The 22,068-nt window shown below is 45.4% G+C and overlaps 5 protein-coding genes and 1 non-coding gene across 6 annotated transcripts; 4 read left to right on the top strand and 2 right to left on the bottom strand.

Annotated features, from left to right (window-relative positions):
* Positions 1–3,393: 3,393 nt before the first annotated feature.
* On the bottom strand, positions 3,394–4,964 carry LOC9641582 (UDP-N-acetylglucosamine--dolichyl-phosphate N-acetylglucosaminephosphotransferase). Its single transcript, XM_002971158.2, has 9 exons — positions 4,869–4,964; positions 4,517–4,623; positions 4,344–4,462; positions 4,166–4,281; positions 3,975–4,102; positions 3,773–3,920; positions 3,679–3,719; positions 3,509–3,629; positions 3,394–3,456 (listed from the first exon to the last, which is right to left on the bottom strand). The coding sequence occupies exons 1-9, from the start codon at positions 4,962–4,964 to the stop codon at positions 3,397–3,399; spliced, it is 936 nt and encodes a 311-aa protein (XP_002971204.2). The 3' UTR covers positions 3,394–3,396.
* A 76-nt stretch (positions 4,965–5,040) lies between these two features.
* LOC9642308 (bifunctional aspartokinase/homoserine dehydrogenase 1) lies at positions 5,041–6,576 on the top strand. Its single transcript, XM_024676140.1, has 10 exons — positions 5,041–5,154; positions 5,207–5,260; positions 5,311–5,398; positions 5,468–5,560; positions 5,602–5,642; positions 5,692–5,745; positions 5,795–5,935; positions 5,967–6,065; positions 6,112–6,237; positions 6,558–6,576. Exons 1-9 carry the CDS (start codon positions 5,041–5,043, stop codon positions 6,235–6,237), a joined length of 810 nt encoding a protein of 269 aa, XP_024531908.1. The 3' UTR covers positions 6,558–6,576.
* Positions 6,577–6,593: 17 nt separating this feature from the next.
* Positions 6,594–9,908, top strand: LOC9641583. Its single transcript, XM_024676141.1, has 3 exons — positions 6,594–6,755; positions 6,805–7,015; positions 7,072–9,908. The coding sequence occupies exons 1-3, from the start codon at positions 6,594–6,596 to the stop codon at positions 9,906–9,908; spliced, it is 3,210 nt and encodes a 1,069-aa protein (XP_024531909.1).
* A 1,673-nt stretch (positions 9,909–11,581) lies between these two features.
* On the top strand, positions 11,582–12,665 carry LOC112346657 (pentatricopeptide repeat-containing protein At4g02750-like). Its single transcript, XM_024676142.1, has 2 exons — positions 11,582–11,709; positions 11,843–12,665. The coding sequence occupies exons 1-2, from the start codon at positions 11,582–11,584 to the stop codon at positions 12,663–12,665; spliced, it is 951 nt and encodes a 316-aa protein (XP_024531910.1).
* Positions 12,666–13,671: 1,006 nt separating this feature from the next.
* Positions 13,672–13,838, top strand: LOC112346687. The gene has a single exon (XR_002992546.1). It is a non-coding gene; the product is annotated as a U1 spliceosomal RNA (small nuclear RNA).
* Positions 13,803–14,459, bottom strand: LOC112346639. Its single transcript, XM_024676080.1, has 2 exons — positions 14,305–14,459; positions 13,803–14,255 (listed from the first exon to the last, which is right to left on the bottom strand). Exons 1-2 carry the CDS (start codon positions 14,340–14,342, stop codon positions 13,871–13,873), a joined length of 423 nt encoding a protein of 140 aa, XP_024531848.1. The 5' UTR covers positions 14,343–14,459; the 3' UTR covers positions 13,803–13,870.
* Positions 14,460–22,068: the final 7,609 nt, after the last annotated feature.

Genomic DNA, 22,068 nt, shown 5'->3' on the forward strand with positions numbered 1-22,068 from the left:
TCGAGGTACAAAAGGCTTACACAGTGTGGCGTGAGCTGGTGGAGGCGAAACTAGTCTCGTCACGACCAACTTCGACGCTGTATCTGAAAGCTTTCCGCGCGAGCAGCTGCGTTCCTTCAATACCAGCCTGCGAAAAGAACGCAGCCACCGTCAAGCTTCTTCCGCCTGCAAAGACGGTCATGGTTGATCAGCTAGAGCTGGAACGTCTCTTTGGAAACACTAATCCTCGTCCGTGGGTGGCGTGGTATCCAGCCAGCCAGGAGATCAACACGCAGGAGCTATATAAAGTCTACTCCTGGCTGGGGGTCAAGACAATCTCCGAATGTGCTGAATCGGAGACGAACACGAGCTGCATGAGCCTCTCACTCGGAAGGAAACTGGTTTGGGACAAACACTCTCCGTCAAGGAGCGACAAACCATAGTGCAGGAACTGCTGCGTCTAAAGGAGGTGGAACTCGAAACGAGCCTGAAAGTTCACTGGACTCTTCGCGTTGGAGACACTACACGTCACGCGGTCTCGGAGAGGATGCTCTACTGGAACAGGGAGAGGCAGGAACTAGCCTATGTCGACGAGGGGCAAAGGAAGAAGAGGAACACAGAGTTTGGGACCGAGTTCGCGAGGATCATAGCGGAGGGTCTGCTTTTCCACCACCGGTACTTGATTCCAGGCATGGAGAGGCATCTGAGCATGCTGGCATTCTCTAAGTTCGACGTCATGGAGGTGGACAACATGCTCATCAAGCACAACATGCGGCTCTATAGCGAGGACGAGACGTTTCTAAAGACCAGGGTGATTGTGGATCCATCTAAAGCTGACGCTGAGAAGAACTTACATGGCGGTGAAGCAGTCGCAGAGATGGAACCGTTTGTGCTACCGGATGTTCCTGAAACGGAGGAAGATCAGTTGGAGAGAGATTCAAGCATTTCCAAACCTCCAGCAGACTCGAGACCGACCACCATTGTCGTCGCTTCAAGTTCTTACTCTCCAGCTTTTGTCGCTGCTACTCCGAGACCACCACCTCTGGACAATCGGAAATACCTCCTGGAGCAAGCTTTCCAAGTCTTATCATCGCTGGACGAGATCAAAGACGAGGCGTGGACGATGGAGCTGCCAGACGAGGTTTTTTAACTGAGAGATGATCAGCGTGTGGCGAGAGACGTACCTTCCAACAGTTCGGCGCCTTTTGGACTATCCACCCGAGGAAGGTTACCTCAAGCCCGGGATGAGAACTGGCATCTCTCTGGACAAGATGCTCATAGCGGCATTTCTCGACTTTCCGGGAGTGAAAGGATCGAGCCACCATCACTTGAGCGTCGTTGGAGCAGCGTGCCTCAACCTGTGCCTGGCGATGGAGCTCGTCAAGCTAGATGACAATCACCACGCCGGAGTAAACGGCGGTTACAAGCTGACGAACACCTCCCTGCTCGCGGCGTGCTTCCATGCCTGTGGGCTGGATGAATCTGTGCTGCGCAGCTCGAATTCGGCAGCCGTGAGCGACCTCGTGGCGGCGAGCGTCGCGAGAGCCCTACTGGCTGTGGGGTTTTGCGCCTACGACGATGGATTGGGAGAAGTGAGGCGGATCTACCAGGAGGTGTTCCTCGCCGCCCTCGGCGATGATCTCGGCTGAAATTTTCATGCGAAATATGCTAGGCGAGAGCCCTAAAAACTCTCCCGCCCAAGTTTTCAAACACTTTCAAGAATATAGCCAGCATATTCGTTACTTTGAGCTAGACAGTCCCTGGATGAAAGATATAAGACTGATAAGAATTTTGCCTGGAAAATGACAAGAGAGGCTCACCTGGAAACTCAGCAGCAGCATCTTCCAAACCATCTCAGTTGCTCAAAGATAGCCAAATTCAATGTCGCAGACATTGCAGTTGTACAGTTGCGAATGTAATCGATGTCTCTTGGAGGCGTTCATTTTTGTGAAGAAGGTGATAGGCAAAGAACAAAGGCAAAGGCCTGAGGGGCTGGCACTTCCAAGATGCTAGCCCAGTCATGGAATAAAGTGATTCTTGTGTGAAAGAGAGTGGCTCAGAATGCCTGTGCCGTAGCTGAATGGCCCTGCGACTTTGTTGCTACCACCCAGGATCTTGTTCCAGGTGTTGTCGAAAGTTATAGCTGGAAGAAGCACAGATTATTGCTGAGATAGTCTTTAAAATTAGAGTTTAATGTTAGATTTTCTTGTACTTTCGGAAAAACTAAATTGATAATTTCTACTCCGCCTTTGCAGCAACCAGCTTCACAATAATTTTTTGATGACCCTAATGGCTTTATTTTCAGAATAAAAAACTAAAGCAATAAATGGTAGCAATTTTTATGATTTCTAAAAATAAATGTTTACTCCATTATTTATACTATGTTCTAGCATTTTTTGTTTATAGAGATTATATTATTATAATTATTATATGTATGCATGTATTTATCTTTAGAATAAAAGAACTAAAGCAATATAGAGATTATAGAGCTGTGACATTTAAATAAAATTTGAATAAATTTGACAATTATTTAATCCAGGTATATTTCTGGTTCACCAATATAATGCAATCAATGACAGTCCATTATTAGCTATACAAGTAAGGTTTATACCAAAATTAAAGAAATTAAAATAAAATAAAAGAATAAATAAACAGAGATTATCTTTTAGAAATGCGTAAATAGTTTAGCTCCTTCTTATGTGAACATGATTCATAATTTGCACTTCATTATTTCACTTAAAGCTATGAATTTCTTAAGCTTTTCTTAATATAATATAGGTGTTTAGACATATTCAAAAGCATTTGTTCTAGATTTTTTCTAATTTTTCCATAACCACCTTTATGGAAAAAAAGAGTTAAGTTGGTATGGGAGTGGCTCATTGACTTTCTTCTCAGCCTCAAAGTCACTACAGTTATATGGCATCCACAACATTTTTGTGATAGATCCTTGATGGAATTTATAACTTCTGTATGGGCAACCATTGTAAAAATCAACCAAATTGCATATTTTTACTTTGTGTCCAGCATTGATGATCGTCTCTGTTTCAAATTGCTTTACTTTTGTTTCGCATTGTTTCTCTTGAATGCATATTTGTTTGCTTTTCTGCTTGCCTGCACTTCATTCCAGTTTGATCCAGTGCACTTGCCCTAGGCCACAAACGAATGGCGTTGCTCAGGCCTTTTGGCATGGTGGGCTAGCGGATTTCAGATTGGAATGGAGTAATTTTTCATTCTTTTCGGCTGATTTTCTTTATCATTTTTGTATTCTTGTCATTTCGCTTCAAACTCAGGTGAGACTTCTTTTTTATCATCGTGAGAAACTAGCTTTTCGAAAATGATACGTCCAAAAATTTTCATATTCGATACTTAGTTAGAAATCTTGTTAGCAGAGTAATCAATCTTAGCCAGTATTTCTTATCATTTATACCAGCCTGCCATTAAAAATCTCAAGAGGAAACAAAATCCAGAACACAGTCCCTGAATGAAACATATAAAAGACTAATTGCCTTGGATCAAATGAGAAATTCACCTGGAAAATCAGCAGCCGGATACACAGTTGCTGCTCAGTGCATCTTCCAAACCATCTCAAGAACAAGTTAACCAGATTCATATCCTTACTGCCGGTTAAAAGCCCCGTTTTCGGCTCAAAGCTACATCACAAAAGGTTTACAAGTTAGCGAAAGACAAAGCTGTCTTTACCTTGGTAATCGATGTCTCGGACATGGCACCCATTTGAAGAGCTGCGAGGCAAGTTACTTAGCACAAAAACCGAAAGATTATATGGCTAACTTACCTGTGGAATGGAGTAAACAAAGTTAATAATCTGTGCTAAGAAGAAAAGCAAAAGAGTCTCGCTAAAATGGCCGAGGATGCCCGCTACAGCCATTGTCATCCCGGCAAAATACGTGTAAGTGTCTCCAACAAAGACCGATGATGGATACCTGTGGAAGAGAGAACTGCAGTCTTAAGACTTAAAGAGATATCAAAATGTTTACCAGTTATAACAAAGCAGCCCAAGCGACGCTCCAACAAGCAGTTGTGTGAGATAAATTGAGAAGGCGTGTGCTTGCTGGTAATCAGCGTCTGAGCTACTCACGATTTGCATCATGTTGTGAATCAAAATCTGTAAAACATCATGTTCTGGTCACAGAAAAAGAACAAAGAAAAGAAAGAACAATGCGCATACCGCAGAAGATATCACAAGAGTTTGCCCAACGTCCAGTCCATTCACGCCGGCGAGAATGTTGACAGCGTTGGTGCAAAACACGGCTAACAGGCCCATGTAAACTTTGTATAGCACGCCTAACAAGTGTAAAAGCTGTTCAAGAACAAATCGAACCAAAAGAAAAGAAGAAAAATCTTACCCAAGTCGAGCACCTCCATTTCGAGGTAGGCTCGAAGAGGTTTCGGAATAACAATTGTCGTGTGCCCTGCGTATGCCATCAGTAAGGGAAGAGCAGCGAAAGAAGGAAGCAAAAGTTTCCTGAGAGCAAAAGAAACACTCGAATTTGTTTCGCGAGGAGATCATGAAACTTACACGCGCCATGGGACGTCGAGGACGTCGTCCACAAAGCCGAGAAGAATCATAAATAGTATAGATGTGGGAGCCGCATTGTAAAATCGAGGAAAATCCAGCTGACGCTTCTAGGATGCGGGGGCGTCGGGCGCCAGCTCCTCCGCCACATTGTCTCCACTCGTAAACTACACCAGATTTCTCTCTTTGAATCAAATGCCCAGGGCTTGCGAGTCGCTGTGATGGCTGTAGTGGATTCCAAATCCATCTTTTTGGGTGAGAAAAACGAAGAACTGGACGACGCTGCTCTTCTGGAAATTTGTCTTGCGAAGGAAAAGAACAATCAAATGCCCGGTACATGTCTGTTTTTATTTGCCTTTTCTTTAAACGATGAAAGCTCAGCTGGATTGAATGCGCGAGCCGTTCGCGAAGAAGATTTTGATGCAACTCTAGCAGCTGCGATAAGAACCATCACAGAAGAAACTGGTAAAACTTTCCTTTGAGCTTTTTTGATGGATGATCATACAACTTTTTTTCTTGTTTATCCTATGGTTGTAGCTGACTGTACCGCGAGTATAAAAATTGGACAAGCACTTGCAGAGATGGCGGACTTGGATTGCTGCATTGTTCTTGCGAACAAGAAGCCTCTCACCAGCTCGTTTGTAAGATCGTTCTTTTTTTGTTTCTTCTTTCTTCCTTGACCCATGGCCGCAGAAAGTTTACGATAGGATTGCGGCACTGAATCGACGTTATCGCTGTGAATCAACAGTTGAGCAAAAACTATTTGTACGTACATTTTACAAACATTTCTCAAGCAGGTCGGTGCTGCTATGCCAGTCATAGCAACTTTGAACCGTCTGCTAAATTCCGGAGATTCGATCAAGAAAATTGTTGGTGCTCTCAGTGGTTTGTCCTTTCATTCTCATAAAAAATTTGCCACTTCTAACGTCCTTCTAACGTTCTAACCTTTGTCAGGCACTCTTGGCTTTGTAATGAGTCGGTTGGAGTATGGTGAATCGTTTAGTGATATTGTGAGACAAGCGAAAGAGCTTGGTTACACCGAGCCAGGTAGCTATCTTTCTTCATGTAGTTTATTCTTACGCTTTCAGACCCTCGTGACGATCTTGGCGGTATGGACGTAGCAAGGAAGGTGAAACCACTTGCTACTATCCCGTGAATGCAACATGACTTCTTTCATTTTTTATATAATGGCTCGACTAATGGGATGGAGAATAAACTTAGAGGATGTGGAGGTACTCACTCTCTTTGGTTGGATTCCTCTTAGTGACGTGCTGCTTAAAGGTTGAGTGCTTACATCCGCCAAGTCTGGCTCCCAAACTGATGAGCACCACGCAATTTCTAAACGAAGGACTAGCCGAACTCGACTTGCCAATGAGAAACCGTGTGAAAGAAGCAGCTGCTAGGGGTTGTGTTCTACGATATGTAAAACTTTCAGTAAGTCAATCCGCCTGAGCTTACCAAAAACCTGTCCTTTGCTTACAGTTGCAAAGTGGGAATTGTAGAGCAGCCTCAGCAGTCCGCTCTCGGTCAGCTGCATGGAAGCGATAATCTGGTAATTGTATAGAGCTTGTGCGTTTCCTGAAACTTTGTTCTTGCAGGTCGAGATTTTCACGCGCTGTTATTCGACTTCGCCTCTTGTTATTAAGGGAGCCGGGGCAGGCAATGATACTACAGCCGCTGGTGTGTTAGCGGACGTTTTGGACCTCCAAGACTATTTTGGCTAGGTATCGGACTCCAGAACACGCACTAACACCGAACATCGTGGGATGCAGCCGACATTGTACCATGGACAGGGATTGGAATAAAACAGACGTAAAGACAGAATCACATCTGCCGCCCATATTTACTTTGGGAGGGACTTTAGGCTCTAATGGAATACTGAGTTGGCCTCAAATAAAGAATTCAGCGAATAAAGCCTCAAGCGTGATCGCAAGTCACACCATCTATATAAAAAATGCCAGTGAACCGTAATGAAAGCGGGCGGGAGGCGGTTTAGGAGATAAAACACTTTTTAATAAGCCTTCCTATGCTTGCTTCATATAAGGGAGAGAACGTAGGAGACACATTTCTGCACAGCGAAATGTCGTCCCAGCGAATGTTTATCGAGCGCCTGCGTCGCGAGCGCTTTGGAATCGGCCAGTCCGGTCCCAATCCTCTCGCTCCCATGCTCCAGGAGACGATCAGGCTCCTCTCGGCCGAGCTCTACCAGAAGGACATCCATTTCCTGTCCGAACTCCTCCAGGTACTTTGCTCGAACTTGGTTCTGTCCCTGACAAACATGAGCGTCTTAGAACGCTGAGGACAACACTTACCATTCGTCCGTGGAGCCGAGCATCGAAATCTATCTCACAAAGACCGACGTCACTGGCACTGGAGCAGCTGCCACGCTGCTGCTCTTGAACAACGAAGTTGGTTTCTCGGAAAAGAATATAGAGTCCTTGTGCGGCTCTGGTCAGTCCACAAAGAAAGGAAAGAAGTCTCAAGGATACATTGGCGAGAAAGGTGAGATAATTCTTTCTTACCTCTCTCTAGCCGTGGTAACGTCTCTTGCTCTACAGGAATTGGGTTTAAGAGCGTTTTTCTCGTCACCAAGCAGCCATATATAATCAGCAATGGCTTTCGTATTCGTTTCGACGAAGAGCCCCACAACGAGGCCAAGCTCGGGTATATTGTCCCGGAATGGGTCGACCGTCCTACAGACGCTGTGCTGCAGAAGGTCTGTAGCAAGGCCGAGCTTCCTGCAACGGTGATCATCCTTCCCTTGCGTCAGGAAAAGATTTCGGAGGTGGCAAAGCAGCTTACTCAAATCCCAGCGGAGACGCTCCTCTTCCTATCGAAGATACGCATGCTCTCCATCTACGATCAGCAGTCGCGGCCTCCCACGGAACTGGTTCTCTCCAGATCTGTGGAGATGACAACGTCAAAGAATGAAAGCGTGGAAACGAGCACAACTTTTCTCACAGCTAGTAACGGACGGAATGGCACTCAGCACAGCAACTACTACATGTTTAAGCAGACTTTGAAAGTACCTGAGGAGGCCAAGGTTGAAAACCGAAAAGATGTCGATAGCTGGACGATCACTCTAGCCTTTCCGGTGGATGATCGTATCTCGAGCAGCTGCAGCATTGGCGATATCTTCTCGTTCCTGCCTTCCGATATCCACTCGGGCCTGCCGTTTCTTATCAACTCGGACTTTTTGCTCGTTTCCTCCCGTGAGACGCTCCTCTTTGACAGCCCCTGGAACCAGGGGATCTTTCGCTGTGTTCCCGAGGTTTTCTACAACGCCTTCGAGCTTCTCCTCAACACCACGGCGTTTGGACTGCAGAGTATACCGTCAGTAGCACGCATGGCAATGTACAAGTACGTACCTGTGAATGCTTGCCGCAACTCGTACCTCGAGAGAGTCCGCAACGATATCTTGTCCAAGCTGAAGGACAACAACGTCATTCTTTGCGCCTCGGACGTCGGCCGTGCACCACCGAGCGGGCAGCTTTGCAAGCCTGCTCTTGCGAGAAAAATCGTCCCCAGCTTCCGAGAGCTCCTCAAAGCCGCACCGAAGTGTCCCAGGTTCTTGCGAGGAAGTCCCTCGTACATAGTGGACAGCACGCTGCAGGAGAACTACGTCTCGGTGCTGAGACTCCTGGGAGTCCCAGATATGAGCAACGATGAATATCACCAAAGCCTCGACTCTGAAGACTGGATGAAATCGCTCCCTGACGATGCATATGTCAAGCTGCTGGTGTTCCTGTCCTCCAAGTCGTCAACTTTGAGATCCCTCAAGTTTCTCAAGTATCGAGGCTCCGATGGTCGACTCCAGTTGGCAAGCATGGATGATCTCGCGCGAAACGATGGCAGATCCATATACTGGGATTCTGGTCATAGAGCTACCGCTTGGCTCGCTGGTTGGACAGAGGTGTTTCAACGTTGGCTAACTTTCAACTTCGTTCCATCGGCCTGCGCTGCAAAAATCCGGCAGCACTCGGTGTTAGAGAACTGGTTGGAGAGAACCCCCTTCAGCGTGAGCGAACTGACAGCATGCTCACTCGCTCGTCAGGTTCTCGGAGCAGTCACTGCGAACTCCTCAGATGCAAAGCTTGCTGTTCTAGCGATGCACTTCCTGTTCGACCTGTACAGAAACGACCGCAGCTCGTACACATCCATCAGCAACCAAAAGCATAATGTACCAATCGTCGAGAATGACGGAGCCGTGAGTCCCTATGTTGCGAGTTATGTTTCAACGCGTCCATTGTTGCTACCGGCGGCTTGTGGAGCGAAGTGGCCGCTCTTGCTCCCGTCTGACGTGTGGAGACGCGGCGTTCAAAAATTGTCAGAAGAGTATATGGAGTCAGCAACGGTCGATCTCTCCGACTCCGACGTGCGAACCGAGTTTGTGAATTTTCTGAAGGAGCAGTTCCTGGCTACGGACATCCCCGCCTTTGATCCGGTGGACGAGGCCCTTCCTCCGCATTATGTTGGTAACGTCGCAGCGAGCTCGTTGTTACTGAAGTGGATTAAATCCAGGCACTGCAATGCACCCGCTTTCACTTCCAGTATTAAGACTACCAAGTGGTTGAAGACGAGCCACGGATACTGCTGCCCAACCGTTGCATTCCTGCCGGTGCCTGAGCTGCTTAAGGTCTTGAAAGTCGAGGATGTTCCGTTCGTGGACAAGGACTGGATGCCATTGGAGGAGTATAAGAACGAGTTCCGAAGCCTGGGAGTGGCTTGCGAGCCCGGCATGGGATATGCAACTGTCCTCCGCTGTCTCGACAATATGCAGAAGCTTCCTGCTCCGCAAGTCGACACGGCTAAAGTGGTCAGATTTTATCAGTACCTCTCCCGCTGCGCTGAACAAGAAGTATGGAGGGACGTTGACACGATCTGGGTGCCGCAGAGCGAAGGCCGTGCAGCAACCTGGAAGAAAAAGGAAGAATGCGTCATTCACGACGTTGAGGGCTTGTTTGAAGAACTCGGTGTTGTACCCCTGGATAGCTGCTACGAGCGGGTCATGCAAGACATCCTTCAGAAGAGGTTTGATGTTTGTAAGAAGCCTTCGATCATCAAGTTCTGCGAGCTCTGGCACAGGTGGTCGTCTAAAGGAAAAGATGTCGAGGTACAAAAGGCTTACACAGTGTGGCGTGAGCTGGTGGAGGCGAAGCTAGTCTCGTCACGACCAACTTCGACGCCGTATCTGAAAGTTTTCCGCGCGAGCAGCTGCGTTCCTTCAATACCAGCCTGCGAAAAGAACGCAGCCACCGTCAAGCTTCTTCCACCTGCAAAGACGGTCATGGTTGATCAGCTAGAGCTGGAACATCTCTTTGGAAACACTAATCCTCGTCCGTGGGTGGCGTGGTATCCAACCAGCCAGGAGATCAAAACGCAGGAGCTATATTAAGTCTACTCCTGGCTGGGGGTCAAGACAATCTCTGAATGTGCTGAATCGGAGACGGACACGAGCTGCATGAGCCTCTCACTCGGAAGGAAACTGGTTTGGGACGAAGGATACATCCACCTGGGACTGCTTAGAGCAATACTCGGGTATCTGGCTCTATCACTCTCCGTCAAGGAGCGACAAACCATATTGCAGGAACTGCTGCGTCTAAAGGAGGTGGAACTCGAAACGGGCCTGAAAGTTCACTGGACTCTTCGCGTTGGAGACACTACGCGCCACGCGGTCTCGGAGAGGATGCTCTACTGGAACAGAGAGAGGCAGGAACTAGCCTATGTCGACGAGGAGCAAAGGAAGAAGAGGAACACAGAGTTTGGGACCGAGTTCGCGAGGACCATAGCGGAGGGTCTGCTTTTCCACCACCGGGACTTGATTCCAGGCATGGAGAGGCATCTGAGCATGCTGGCATTCTCTAAGTTCGACGTCATGGAGGTGGACAACATGCTCATCAAGCACAACATGCGGCTCTATAGCGAGGACGAGACGTTTCTAAAGACCGGGGTGATTGTGGATCCATCTAAAGCTGACGCTGAGAAGAACTTACATGGTGGTGAAGCAGTCGCAGAGATGGAACCGTTTGTGCTACCGGATGTTCCTGAAACGGAGGAAGATCAGCTGGAGAGAGATTCAAGAATTTCCGAACGTCCAGCAGACTCGAGATCCACCACCATTGTCGTCGCTTCAAGTTCTTACTCGCCAGCTTTTGCCGCTGCTACTCCGAGACCACCACCTCTGGACAATCGGAAATACCTCCTGGAGCAAGCTTTCCAAGTCTTGTCATCGCTGGACGAGATCAAAGACGAGACGTGGACGATGGAGCTGCCAGACGAGGTTTTCAACTCAGAGAAGATCAGCGCGTGGCGAGAGACGTACCTTCCAACAGTTCGTCGCCTTTTGGACTATCCCCCTGAGGAAGGCTACCTCAAGCCCGGGATGAGGACTGGCATCTCTCTGGACAAGATGCTTACAGCGGCATTTCTCGACGCTGGAAACTTTCCGGGAGTGAAAGGATCAAGCCACCATCACTTGAGCTTCGTTGGAGCAGCGTGCCTCAACCTGTGCCTGGCGATGGAGCTCGTCAAGCTAGATGACAATCACCACGGCGGGGTAAACGGCGCTTACAAGCTGACGAACACCTCCCTGCTCGCGGCGTGCTTCCATGCCTGTGGGCTGGATGAATCTGTGCTGCGCAGCTCGAATTCAGCAGCCATGAGCGACCTCGTGGCGGCGAGCGTCGCGAGAGCCCTACTGGCTGTGGGGTTTTGCGCCTACGACGATGGATTGGGAGAAGTGAGGCGGATCTACCAGGAGGTGTTCCTCGCCGCCCTCGGCGATGCTCTCGGCTGAAATTTTCATGGTAGGCCAAAACGTGATACAAGAAAAAACTCTCCCGCCCAAGTTTTCAAATACTTTCTAAGAATATAGCTAGCATATTCGTTACTTCCGGCGCAAAAAGACAAAGATCTAGTTGCCCTAGACTATGCTATGCCACCTTTTAAAGTTCCTCACCACCCAATTACCCCCGAGCTACCTCAAAAGCTCCTCTGCGCCGCTGCTCCACTGTGAGCCCTAGGGTAGGTTAAGTCCCATAAGACTGATAAGAATTTTGCCTGGATCAAATGACGAGAGAGGCTCACCTGGAAACTCAGCAGCCTAATACACAGTTCCAGCATCTTCCAAACCATCTCAGTTTCTCAAAGATAGCCAAATTCAATGTCGCAGACATTGCAGTTGTACAGCTGCGAATGTAATCGATGTCACTTAGAGGCATTCATTTTTGTGAAGAAGGTGATAGGCAAAGAACAAAGGCAAAGGCCTGAGGAGCTGGCATTTCCAAGATGCTAGCCCAGTCATGGAATAAAGTGATTCTTGTGTGAAAGAGAGGCTCAGAATGCGTACGCGAGAAACGGCCTGGTCGACGAGGCCAGCGAGATAGTCCAGAGCGTCCCAGCCTCGGATTCCATTGCCGCAAATGCGGTTCTAGCAGCATTCGCTCGCGCAGGGAATGTGGCTGCAGCGAAGGAGCTGTTCGATTCCATGCCCGCCAGGACTTCCGGGAGCTGGAACTCGCTCGCGCAGGGCAGGGCATCTTGCCGAGTGCGTCAAGGCCGCCAACTTGATGCCACGCGGGGGACGTGGGTGGACATGATCAGGGCGTACGGAGAGCACGGCATGGTGGCGGAGGCCCGTACAGCCTTCGACAATTTGCCCCGGGTGACTGTCGACGCATGCAACACCCTGATTGTGGCGTATGCCCGTAACGGGCATCTGGTTGAGGCAAAGGAGCTGTTCGACGCGATGCTGGTGAGGAGCACCGTCACCTGGGCGTCCATCATGGAGGCGTGCACCATGAGCAACCTCGCGGGGCAAGCGCTGGAGATTTTTCACTTGGAGAATTGCTCGGGGCAGCTGATGCTGGATCGGGTGGTCTTCTCGGCGGTTCTTAGCGCGCATTCTTGGCTCGGGTGCCTAGACGATGCGGCGGGGATCATCCGCGACATGGCCTCAGACTACGCCATCCGGCCGAGTGTGGAGCACTACTGCGCGATCCTGGCGATGCTGACGAGCCGATCAGAGCTGGGAGATGCTGAGGATCTTGCAGCAAGCATGCCGTTCGTGGCCTCGGCCTCGGCGTGCTGCTCCTCGACGTGTGTAAGATCCGTCGGGACAGCGCCCGGGCAAGGCGAGTGGCGGAGGAGATAGTCAAGCTGAATCCCAGCGGTCGCGCAGAGCCATTCATGGTAGTGGCGGGCCTCTACTTCCGCGAAGAGGCCGTGGATCTCATGCTGGAGAAAGGGCCGGTCAAGATGTTGACCTTTTGACCCTAGTCTTTGACCGAAGGATAATGTGACTATATTTACTGCTGTCCCAAAGTGGAGGAGTGAACGTTGTAATTGATATATATCTCCCTATGGATAAAGAAGCTGTGTATGTTTTTCAAGGGAATGGAGTTCACAGCTTTTCAAGGAAGTGAACTTGCATGGTGAAAATGATGCATGTTGTCATACCATCAATCAAGCACAAAAGAACCTTCACAAGAACCCAGGGGAGCAACAAAGCCCCGTAAAACAATATGGAGGATATCGGCTGGTGAACTGGAGGTGGCATATGTGCAGTACTTGAGGGTTATATATGGCTAATACGAATACATATTCGTGGCACTCGGCAAAACAAAATACAAAATTTTGCTTGGTATAGTTTGATGCTTGGACCATTAAATGAAGTTTAGGTAGTGTTATATTCTGTTGGTGAAGAAATTCATTGATGTTAGGCGTGCCCTAGCTCAATTTTGGCATACATATATTTGAATAAAAATTATTTTACAAATATTATGGTACTCTTTTAACTTCTGGCCGTGGGTTCGAACCGCAGGGTGCTCAGATACGGCATCTGGCCGAGCCAATTACATCATATTATAAGAGTTATGAAGATCGTGAGGGCCCACGCAGGGCATTTGACCACTCTTGGGCAAGATACTTGCAGCAACAGTATCAATTGTTGTAAAGGTCACATTTAAGTTCTTGCTACTCCTTGGAGAGCTTTGCTCCCAAAATACAAAAGAGAAGATGAGAGAAGGCTTCTTTTTTTCTCACCCGACGACTCCTCTTCCCTCGTCTAGATCATGCCATGACCGAAGGATATGCTGCACCAATTCTTTGCCCTATCCCACATGCCGAGGCGTGGAATAAGGGCACAAGAGCATGGATCCATACTTACTTGGACGGGGTTTATTAGTTACCATGAAGGCTAATGGCCTAGGTTTGGTCTTCCCAGCTCGATCAAAGCCGCGATTTGAGGCAGGCTTGGCCGGCCTACCATCTTCCCAAAGTGGAGGAGGGGACGTCGTAATTTGTGGAAGTTGAGGGCGGCCCTCTCCAAATTCCAAGCCCTAAGATGGATGATTTTTTTCATCTCTTGTCTTCTCGAATAATTGCTCTCCTTAGAAAAATCAGGATGTCGAAACCATCAGCTTTCAAGAACACGGCTGCTTCATCCATTGAGTAGCGGTTCCTCGCTTGTCCCACAAGCTGGAGAAAACTTCCTGCCTGCGATGGCGGCTCTCTTGAATCCTCTGCGCCTCTGGATCGTCGGCCGCGCCACCGTTGAGCAGGCTGTGTCCAATCGGCTCGGGCTGCCTCGTTGGCTGCTGAACATCCCCGCCACTGGCATACGCTCCAGAAGGTTTCGATCCAAATTCTCGCTGGGATACCAAAAGAATTTCTTGTTACCTGTTCTATGGCTTCTCTCGTTTCAGCCTTGCTCTTGCTGGAGAGCGGTGCTAATCTCCACAGCCTGTGTGTGTGTGTGAAGAGAGAGTAAAGATTTCGAAAACACGCCTTACCTTGCGAGCGCCTCCCGTCTCAGCCACAATGATGCCATGGACCATATTGAAACGAGAGGTCACTGATGTCCAGCTAGTCATTGTAGTCTCTGAGGGACGCGACGCAAAATTGTCTTCGCGCTTGGTTGTAGCCGCACAATCAATTGAAAAAAATGGCAATGCTTACATGCTCGTATTTAATTGGATGCTTCCTGGATTTTTGGAAGCCGTCTCGTAAACAACCTCCCAGTGCTTCTTGGTTTTTAAGGGCTGCTCGCGGTCAGAGCACCCGATTTCTTACAAGGGAACTGGATAGGTTGAAGTGGGTTAGAATATTCGTTTGTCCGTCAAAATTATCCACCCGTTCATGAAGCTCATAAACCTTGCTCTCAGGTAAGATTCTGTATCAAGAGCCCTAAAAACTCTCCCGACCATGTTTTCAAACACTTTCTAAGAATATAGCCAGCATATTCGTTACTTTGAGCTTGGATGAAAGATATAAGACTGATAAGAATTTGCCTGGATCAAATGACGAGAGAGGCTCACCTGGAAACTCAGTAGCCTGATACACAGTTCCAGCATCTTCCAAAGCATCTCAGCTGCTCAAAGATAGCCAAATTCAATGTCTCGGACATCGCAGTTGTACAGCTGCAAATGTAATCGATGTCTCTTAGACGCGTTAAGGAGGTGATAGGCAAAGAACAAAGGCAAAGGCCTGAGGGGCTGGCGTTTCCAAGATGCTAGCCCAGTCATGGAATAAAGTGATTCTTGCAGAATGCGTACGCGAGAAACGGCCTGGTCGACGAGGCCAGCGAGATGCTCCAGAGCGTCCCAGCCTTGGATTCCATTGCCGCAAATGCGGATCTAGCAGCATTTGCTCGCGCAGGGAATGTGGCAGCAGTGAAGGAGCTGTTCGATTCCATGCCCACCAGGACTTCCGGGAGCTGGAACTCGCTCGTGCAGGGCAGGGCATCTGGACGCGGGGGACGTGGGTGGCCATGATCAGGGCGTACGGAGACCACGGCATGGTGACAGAGTCCCGTACATGTATATGAAGTTGCAATCTATATGATTCTATATAAAAACATATTGAAAACATGTATATGAAGTTGCAATCTAGCACTAAGTGGATCCAATGGATTGTGGCAAGCTTATAAACAATATATTGTAAAATAGAAAACAAAAACATAACATGGAATAGAAAATGAAAGTGCATAATACTTTAATCAGCCTTGAATGCAATAACTTTTGGGGAGTTTTGATTGGCACTAGTGGAGAATAAGAAGTGGCTTTTTTGTGTCTTTAAAAGTTTGATTGCCCTAAGCATCCGAGGAGAAGTGAACATCTTTAGAAATTGGCCAAGAGTGAAACTATATGTTTAATCAATATAAGTGTCCTTCATACAAATGTTTTAGGGGTGGCCACTATCTAAATAAAATTTGCCATGGACCTATAATGTTTGGAAAAACTTTATTCATTCTTACAATAGTGGCACTAATCAATATCATGTGTTTGTTTCTCAATCTTAAACATTTGCAAACATGGCAATTGCAACAAATAGGGATTGCTCAAAGGTTTTTAGGGATGAAATATCATTGCACCTATTGACAAAATATGCATTATGAACCACTAAAAAAGATTATGAAATATACCCTAAAGAAGTTTTTTTCATATATGAACTACTTCTATATATAGTCCTAAGGCATATCATTAGTAATTTTTAAGACAATAATGGAAGGTGCAATCTTGAATATATTTTTATCTTTAGTTCCTTGGAAATTGTAGAAAATATAATTTGGCATCTATCTAGTAAACCATGACGATTTGAGCTCATGATAGACATAGCCCATATCACCCATCACATGCATCTGCTTTTAAAGTTCACAAGAAAAATCCAGTCAAAATATTACAAATATTTTGTAATTTGTAATTATAAATAATTTATAGATGTTTTCAGCTTCAAGATCATCAATGATGAACATGATGTTTATAGTGTTTGTGGGGTGAGAGAAGAAGGTGTTGTGATACATGTCACATATAATATGTTGACCAGTATTGATGCTCAACCTTTTGCAATGGAAACTCACTATGTCACTTGGATCTTATAATTCCCTTTAAGGAATTTGATAGTTTCCTCTAATAAAACACATATTTATAATTATTTCCTCAATTCTTCTTTCAAAATAGAATACAATATTTGTTGTTTTGATACTATTCCTATTTAGTTTTCAATGTAACAAAATTATATCAATAATCAAACAGTGTTTGCTAACTGGAATAGCTAGTATTTGAATAAATTTGACAATTATTTAATCCAGGTATATTCCTGATTCATTGATATTGATAGTACATTATTAGCATAGCTAAATCAATGATTATAGAGCATAACAAGTAAGCTATGTAGCAAAATTAATAAAAATATTACTTCTCACTAATATAAACCATGTTTACCATTTATAAAATTTAAGGTAGAGTTTTAGCTCCTCCTTCAACCATGATGGAGAAATGTGATAGGAAAATCAAGACTTTAGCCCCTATTTTCTAGTTCCTTGTTTGATGCTTACAATATGGTCATTGGAGAGCACTCTTACACACATAGCTTTTGGGTAAAGAATCAAAACAATTTAGTCAACTAAGCAATGATGGGTAAAAATATTATGTGATTTCTTGATCAGTAGGAACTATATAATATTTCTAGTCATCAGTGCATGTCTAGAGCTTCTACCATGAAAGCACTTCTATCTGTTAGCATTATATAAAGCTTTGCTTCACTATAATGGATATGGTTACCTTAAACTTCATTATCACAATGTATATAAGAGATTGCCATACAAAATAAATCATGCTTCACCATTTAGTGAGCAGCTAAAACAACTTGCAGAATTCCCCAAGAAGATCTCCATGATACTAGTGTTCCAGCACCTTCCAAACCAATATAGTCTAACTCATGAGCTGAAGATTAATGTATTAAAGAATCTGTTATATACCACTTTTAAGAAAATTGATTTAAAGGACATTCCTTTATATTTTAAAATATATTTTAATTTATAAATTCCTAAATAGTATATATTTAAAATAAAACTTTTTCACTTTACAAACAATTATATTATTATTTTAAAACAGATTTAGGTTTATGCTATTATATATATCTGTATTAGGAAAGTCTTATAGGAATATTTATTAGTCAAACCAATGCTATTGTATTAAAAATCATTTTAAAAAAAAAATACTGTGAGGGCCAAGTGTATGGCTACGATGCCGTTTACTAATAATGGGATTTTGGTAGCCGTCGAATTGGTTTCAATCCGGACCACTCACTCCTATATATAAGCTAGGGTTTTTGGGCTAATTAATATGCACATTTCTGTATTCCCTTTTTATATTCCATGCACTCACATTGGTGGAGGAGAGGGGCACCTTTGATTGTCCCTAGGGAGTGCTTTGATTTGGGATTTCGATTTAGATTTAGCTTTTGCATTGTCTAGATCTAGTTTTTTCCATTTCCTTTCTTTTGTTCTTTCCTTTCAGGATTTTGGTTTAGATCTAGCTTTTTGCATTGTCTAGATCTACCATTTCTTTCTAGCTTTTTGTCATTTTTCTTCTTTTACTCTTTCTTTTTTCGTTCATTTTCATGGCTGATCCGCAATCTCCTCCTTTGACTCTAGAATAGTAGTTGGTTCAATTGCTTGATGCTATACGCTTGCAATTGAACAACCAAACTCAATTGATGGTGGCATTCACGGCACGTGGTCCAACTCCTTTTGCTCTTGGTGCCAATCCTCGCATTCAGCCGGAGTTCTTTCGTGGGAATCCTGGGAATGATGTATACCATTGGTTCGATCACTTCACGGTGATTGCCACATATCATTCTTAAGATGATGCTCAACGTTTGCGTGAGTTTCCCACGTGTCTCCAAGGGACGGCATTGCAATGGTACAATGGATTGAGTGCAGCCACTCGTGGGAATTGGAGTGTTCTTCCAGACGTCTTCAAACGTGCCTTCGGACATGCCGACAATTGTGACGATGCCTTCCAACAATTGCATCGTCTTCGCCAAGGGCCATTTGAGTTGGTGATGTAATTTGGCGTTTGTTTCCGAAGTCTTTTGCTTCGTGTGGAGCCTAATATGTCGGAGCGGATCAAGCTAGGAATGTTGTGGCTAACACTTCGTCAAGATTTTGTCGGCCTTGTGCATGCACTTGCTCTTGCCACCCTTGACGATGGTCTTCGCTTGGCACAACGTTATGAGACGTCACCTCTTCCATTTCTCACTGCACGTCCTTCAGCTCCACTTCTTATGAGCGATGGTCCTGTTCCAATGGAGGTTGATGCTTCTGCTACTCGAGTCCACGAACAAGGGCGAGGACGTGATCGTGGCCGTGATGTTCATTGCTGGGCGTGTGATGAAGTTGGTCATACTTATCGGCGTTGTCGACGCTTTCCGGATTGGCGACCTCCATTTCCTAGATGGAGACCTTGGTGTTAGCAACATCCTGTTAGTATTACTGCGGTGGAAGGTTTGGACACCGAGGTGCATCTGGGAAATGAGGAGTTGCACAAGTAACGGAGGGACCTTGCGCGAATAAGTTAGTGACCCCTCCATCTTTCTTTCGAGAGTATCATCAAGGGGTTCACTTGGCACCGGTTCATCTAGTGTTTACTTTCCAAGCTCGTTTTTATAACAAGAGGTCTTCTATTCTTCTCTCCGTGTTAGTTGATACAGGTTCGAGTTTCTTCTATTGCTCGACCTGTTGCCACACGTTGTTGTCTACACTTGCGTCATGTGGCGGATCCAGTTTTCATTCTTTATAGCAACAGCCGTACACATGCATATGCACGAGATGAGGCGGACCTGCTTGTGCATGTGGGCGATCTCGAGCTTGAGTTACAGTAGTTGCGGGTGGTGCCGAGTCAAGCTTTTGACCTCATTCGTGTTGATGCAAGAAAGCCCAAGTGTGCCTGGTCAGCATCATCCCATTGCATATATAAACCATACATTACAACTAGCAGAAGTGAACTACTCCATGACAGAGAAGGAGTGTTTAGCGGCAGTTTGGGGTTTCGAGAAACTTCATGCATATCTACATAGTTCTTGGACGTTACTTAAAGGTGACCATGCTACCGTTACTTCATTATTGAAGCTGAAGAACCTGGTTGGTCATACTGCTCGGTGGGCTTTGAAGTTTCAAATATATAATTTTGATGTTGTTTATCGCCCAGGGAGTTCTATGGTTGATGTTGATGCCCTTTCTCGAGCTCCTCTTCCTTCTCCACTCTCTTCTCCTGTTTCTGATGAGCCTGTTGTTCCAACATCTATGGATTTTCTAGATGAGGATTCTGTGCCATCGGCGGTTGCTGTACTTGCCGTTCAGTGTCCACAATGCGCAAAGCAAGATCTACCTTCTCTTGATGAGGTCCGTGAGGTTTAAAAGATTGAGCCGTGGATTCGAAGGCTTCGAGATGCATTTGAGAATCCTACATCACTTACTGATGACTTGCCTTTTCGGCATTTACATTCTTAATATCGTCTTGACGATGACATTCTTTATTTTGTGGGGACGGATCCTGATGATCCTTTACGGCTGGTGGTGCCTTCTATCTTTATTCCACGGTTTCTCCATACCTATCATGATTTTCCTGTTCTAGGTGGGCATATGGGACATCGTCGTGTGATCAAGAAGTTGCACAGGTCTTTCTATTGGCCAGAGATGCGACGTGATGTTATTTGGTATGTGCGTAGCTGCGTTTGGTGCCAAGCTCGTAATACTCCCCCTTGTGCTATGGAAGGATGGTTGGAGTCAATTGCAATTTCCCATCCGTTTGAGTTAGTGGCGTTTGATCTTATGGGACCTTTTCCACGGTCGACTGTTGGCAATGAGTATGTCATTATTGCTTCTAACTACTTGACTCGTTGGGTGGAAGTTGGTGCTCTTGCTAGTGCCTCTGCAACTGCTGTTGGATACTTCCTCCTCAATCGAGTGGTGTTCCAGCATTCTTGTCCAGAACGGATTCTTTCGGATAATGGTCTTGCATTTATAGCTGAGGTATTTTATGTTTTGACGTCTTGGTTGAGGATACGCCACACTTTTACAAGTGCTTATCATCCACAATCAGACGGTCTGGTGGAAAGGCTTGTTCGGACATTCAAAGGGATGATTGCGAAATATGTGAACTTTCAGCATTCAGATTGGGATGGTTATTTGCCGTCTTTTTGGTATGCTTATGTCACAGGGATGCAGAGTTTTGTTGGTGCTTCACCATATAAGCTTCTATATGGTCATGATCCAATATTACTAACGGAGCTGGGTTTACCTTTGCGATTACCACGAGATCCTAATGCTAGGTCATGGGATCAATATTTGACGAGCATTCTTCCACTTGTCTGAGTAAAGTCTATCGAACACTTAGGCTGCGTACAAGTGGGACAACAACGGCGCTACAACTCCCATCATCGTCCACCTGCAGAGTACAAAGTGGATGATTTGGTGTTAGTCCATTTTCCCCATCTTATGGTACGTGGTTTATCTAAGGGGCTCCTTGTGCAGTGGAAAGGACCGTATCGAGTGTTGCGGCAAGTTGGACCACAAGTTTATGAGGTTCGGCATGACATTTAGCAAGCTGATCCTCCGGAGATTATGCATGTGCAGCAGTTGAAATGCTTCATATAAAGGGATCAGGAGCAGTTAATACCATCTACAGATCCGTCGATGCCTCCTCCTGACATTCCTCCAGATCTCGGCCCATCTACAAGAGAACCTTGACGGCCTTCCATTATTCTGAGAGGAGGGGATGATGTGAGGGCTAAGTGTACGGCTACGATGCCGTATACTAATATTAGTGTAGTGGGATTTTGGTAGCCGTTGGATTGGTTTCAATCTGGACCACTCGCTCATGTGTATAAGGTAGGGTTTTTGGGCTAATTGATATGCACATTTTTGTATTCCCTTTCCATATTCCATGCACTCACAACATCTAATATTATGTTGCTACAGAGTTGAAATACTAAATATATATACTTAGATATTTATCTTATTTATTTACATATAGCTTCCTTTTCATGCATGAGTTTCACTTTTGGCTACAAAATATGACCATCTTTTAAAGAAGATAATTATAAATTCTAGGTTTGTTTGTAAATCAATTTGAAAAATAGAATCAATAAGGTTTGTGAATTTGACACTTTAAACTTTATCTCATTGTCAAAATTGTTAATTTTGATCATGATAAATGACTTTTTTATCTCACTTTATATAATGATGATTTATCTTAGGTCTATTTTTTTCATAGTAAAAATAGCCTAAAACTCTTTATCCACATCACCTAGAAATTAGGTTAGATATATTTATATAATACAGAACGCATATAATATCCTTCTATAATTAAGGAGGAGTTGCCAAACTTTTTGGCAATCAATGGGGAGGTAATTATCAAAGGGTTATTTTGTTAATGATGTCTTAGTTAATAATTGTGTTATAGGCAATGGGAAGTTGCTAATTGCTTAGACACATGTATTCAATGTGTTGACAGGCATTGGCACTCAACCTTTTTCACTCCAAGCTCTACTATCAAGTTTCATCCTACAATGGAGACTTGCTATGCCATTTGAGAGTGGTGATTCACACTGCTCCTTCTTCTGTAGGGTTTTAGCACTGGAATGGGAGGAATGGCACTCACTCACACGTGATTTCTCTACATGGAATGCCAAATATTAAACACCAAGTTTGCAGCCCTTTGATGTTCTTAGTGCCATGATTCTTAGCTCCCCAAGCTCTTTATTGCCACTAG

Source organism: Selaginella moellendorffii, unplaced genomic scaffold (genome assembly GCF_000143415.4).
Source record: "Selaginella moellendorffii unplaced genomic scaffold, v1.0 SELMOscaffold_16, whole genome shotgun sequence".
Lineage (NCBI taxonomy): Eukaryota > Viridiplantae > Streptophyta > Lycopodiopsida > Selaginellales > Selaginellaceae > Selaginella > Selaginella moellendorffii.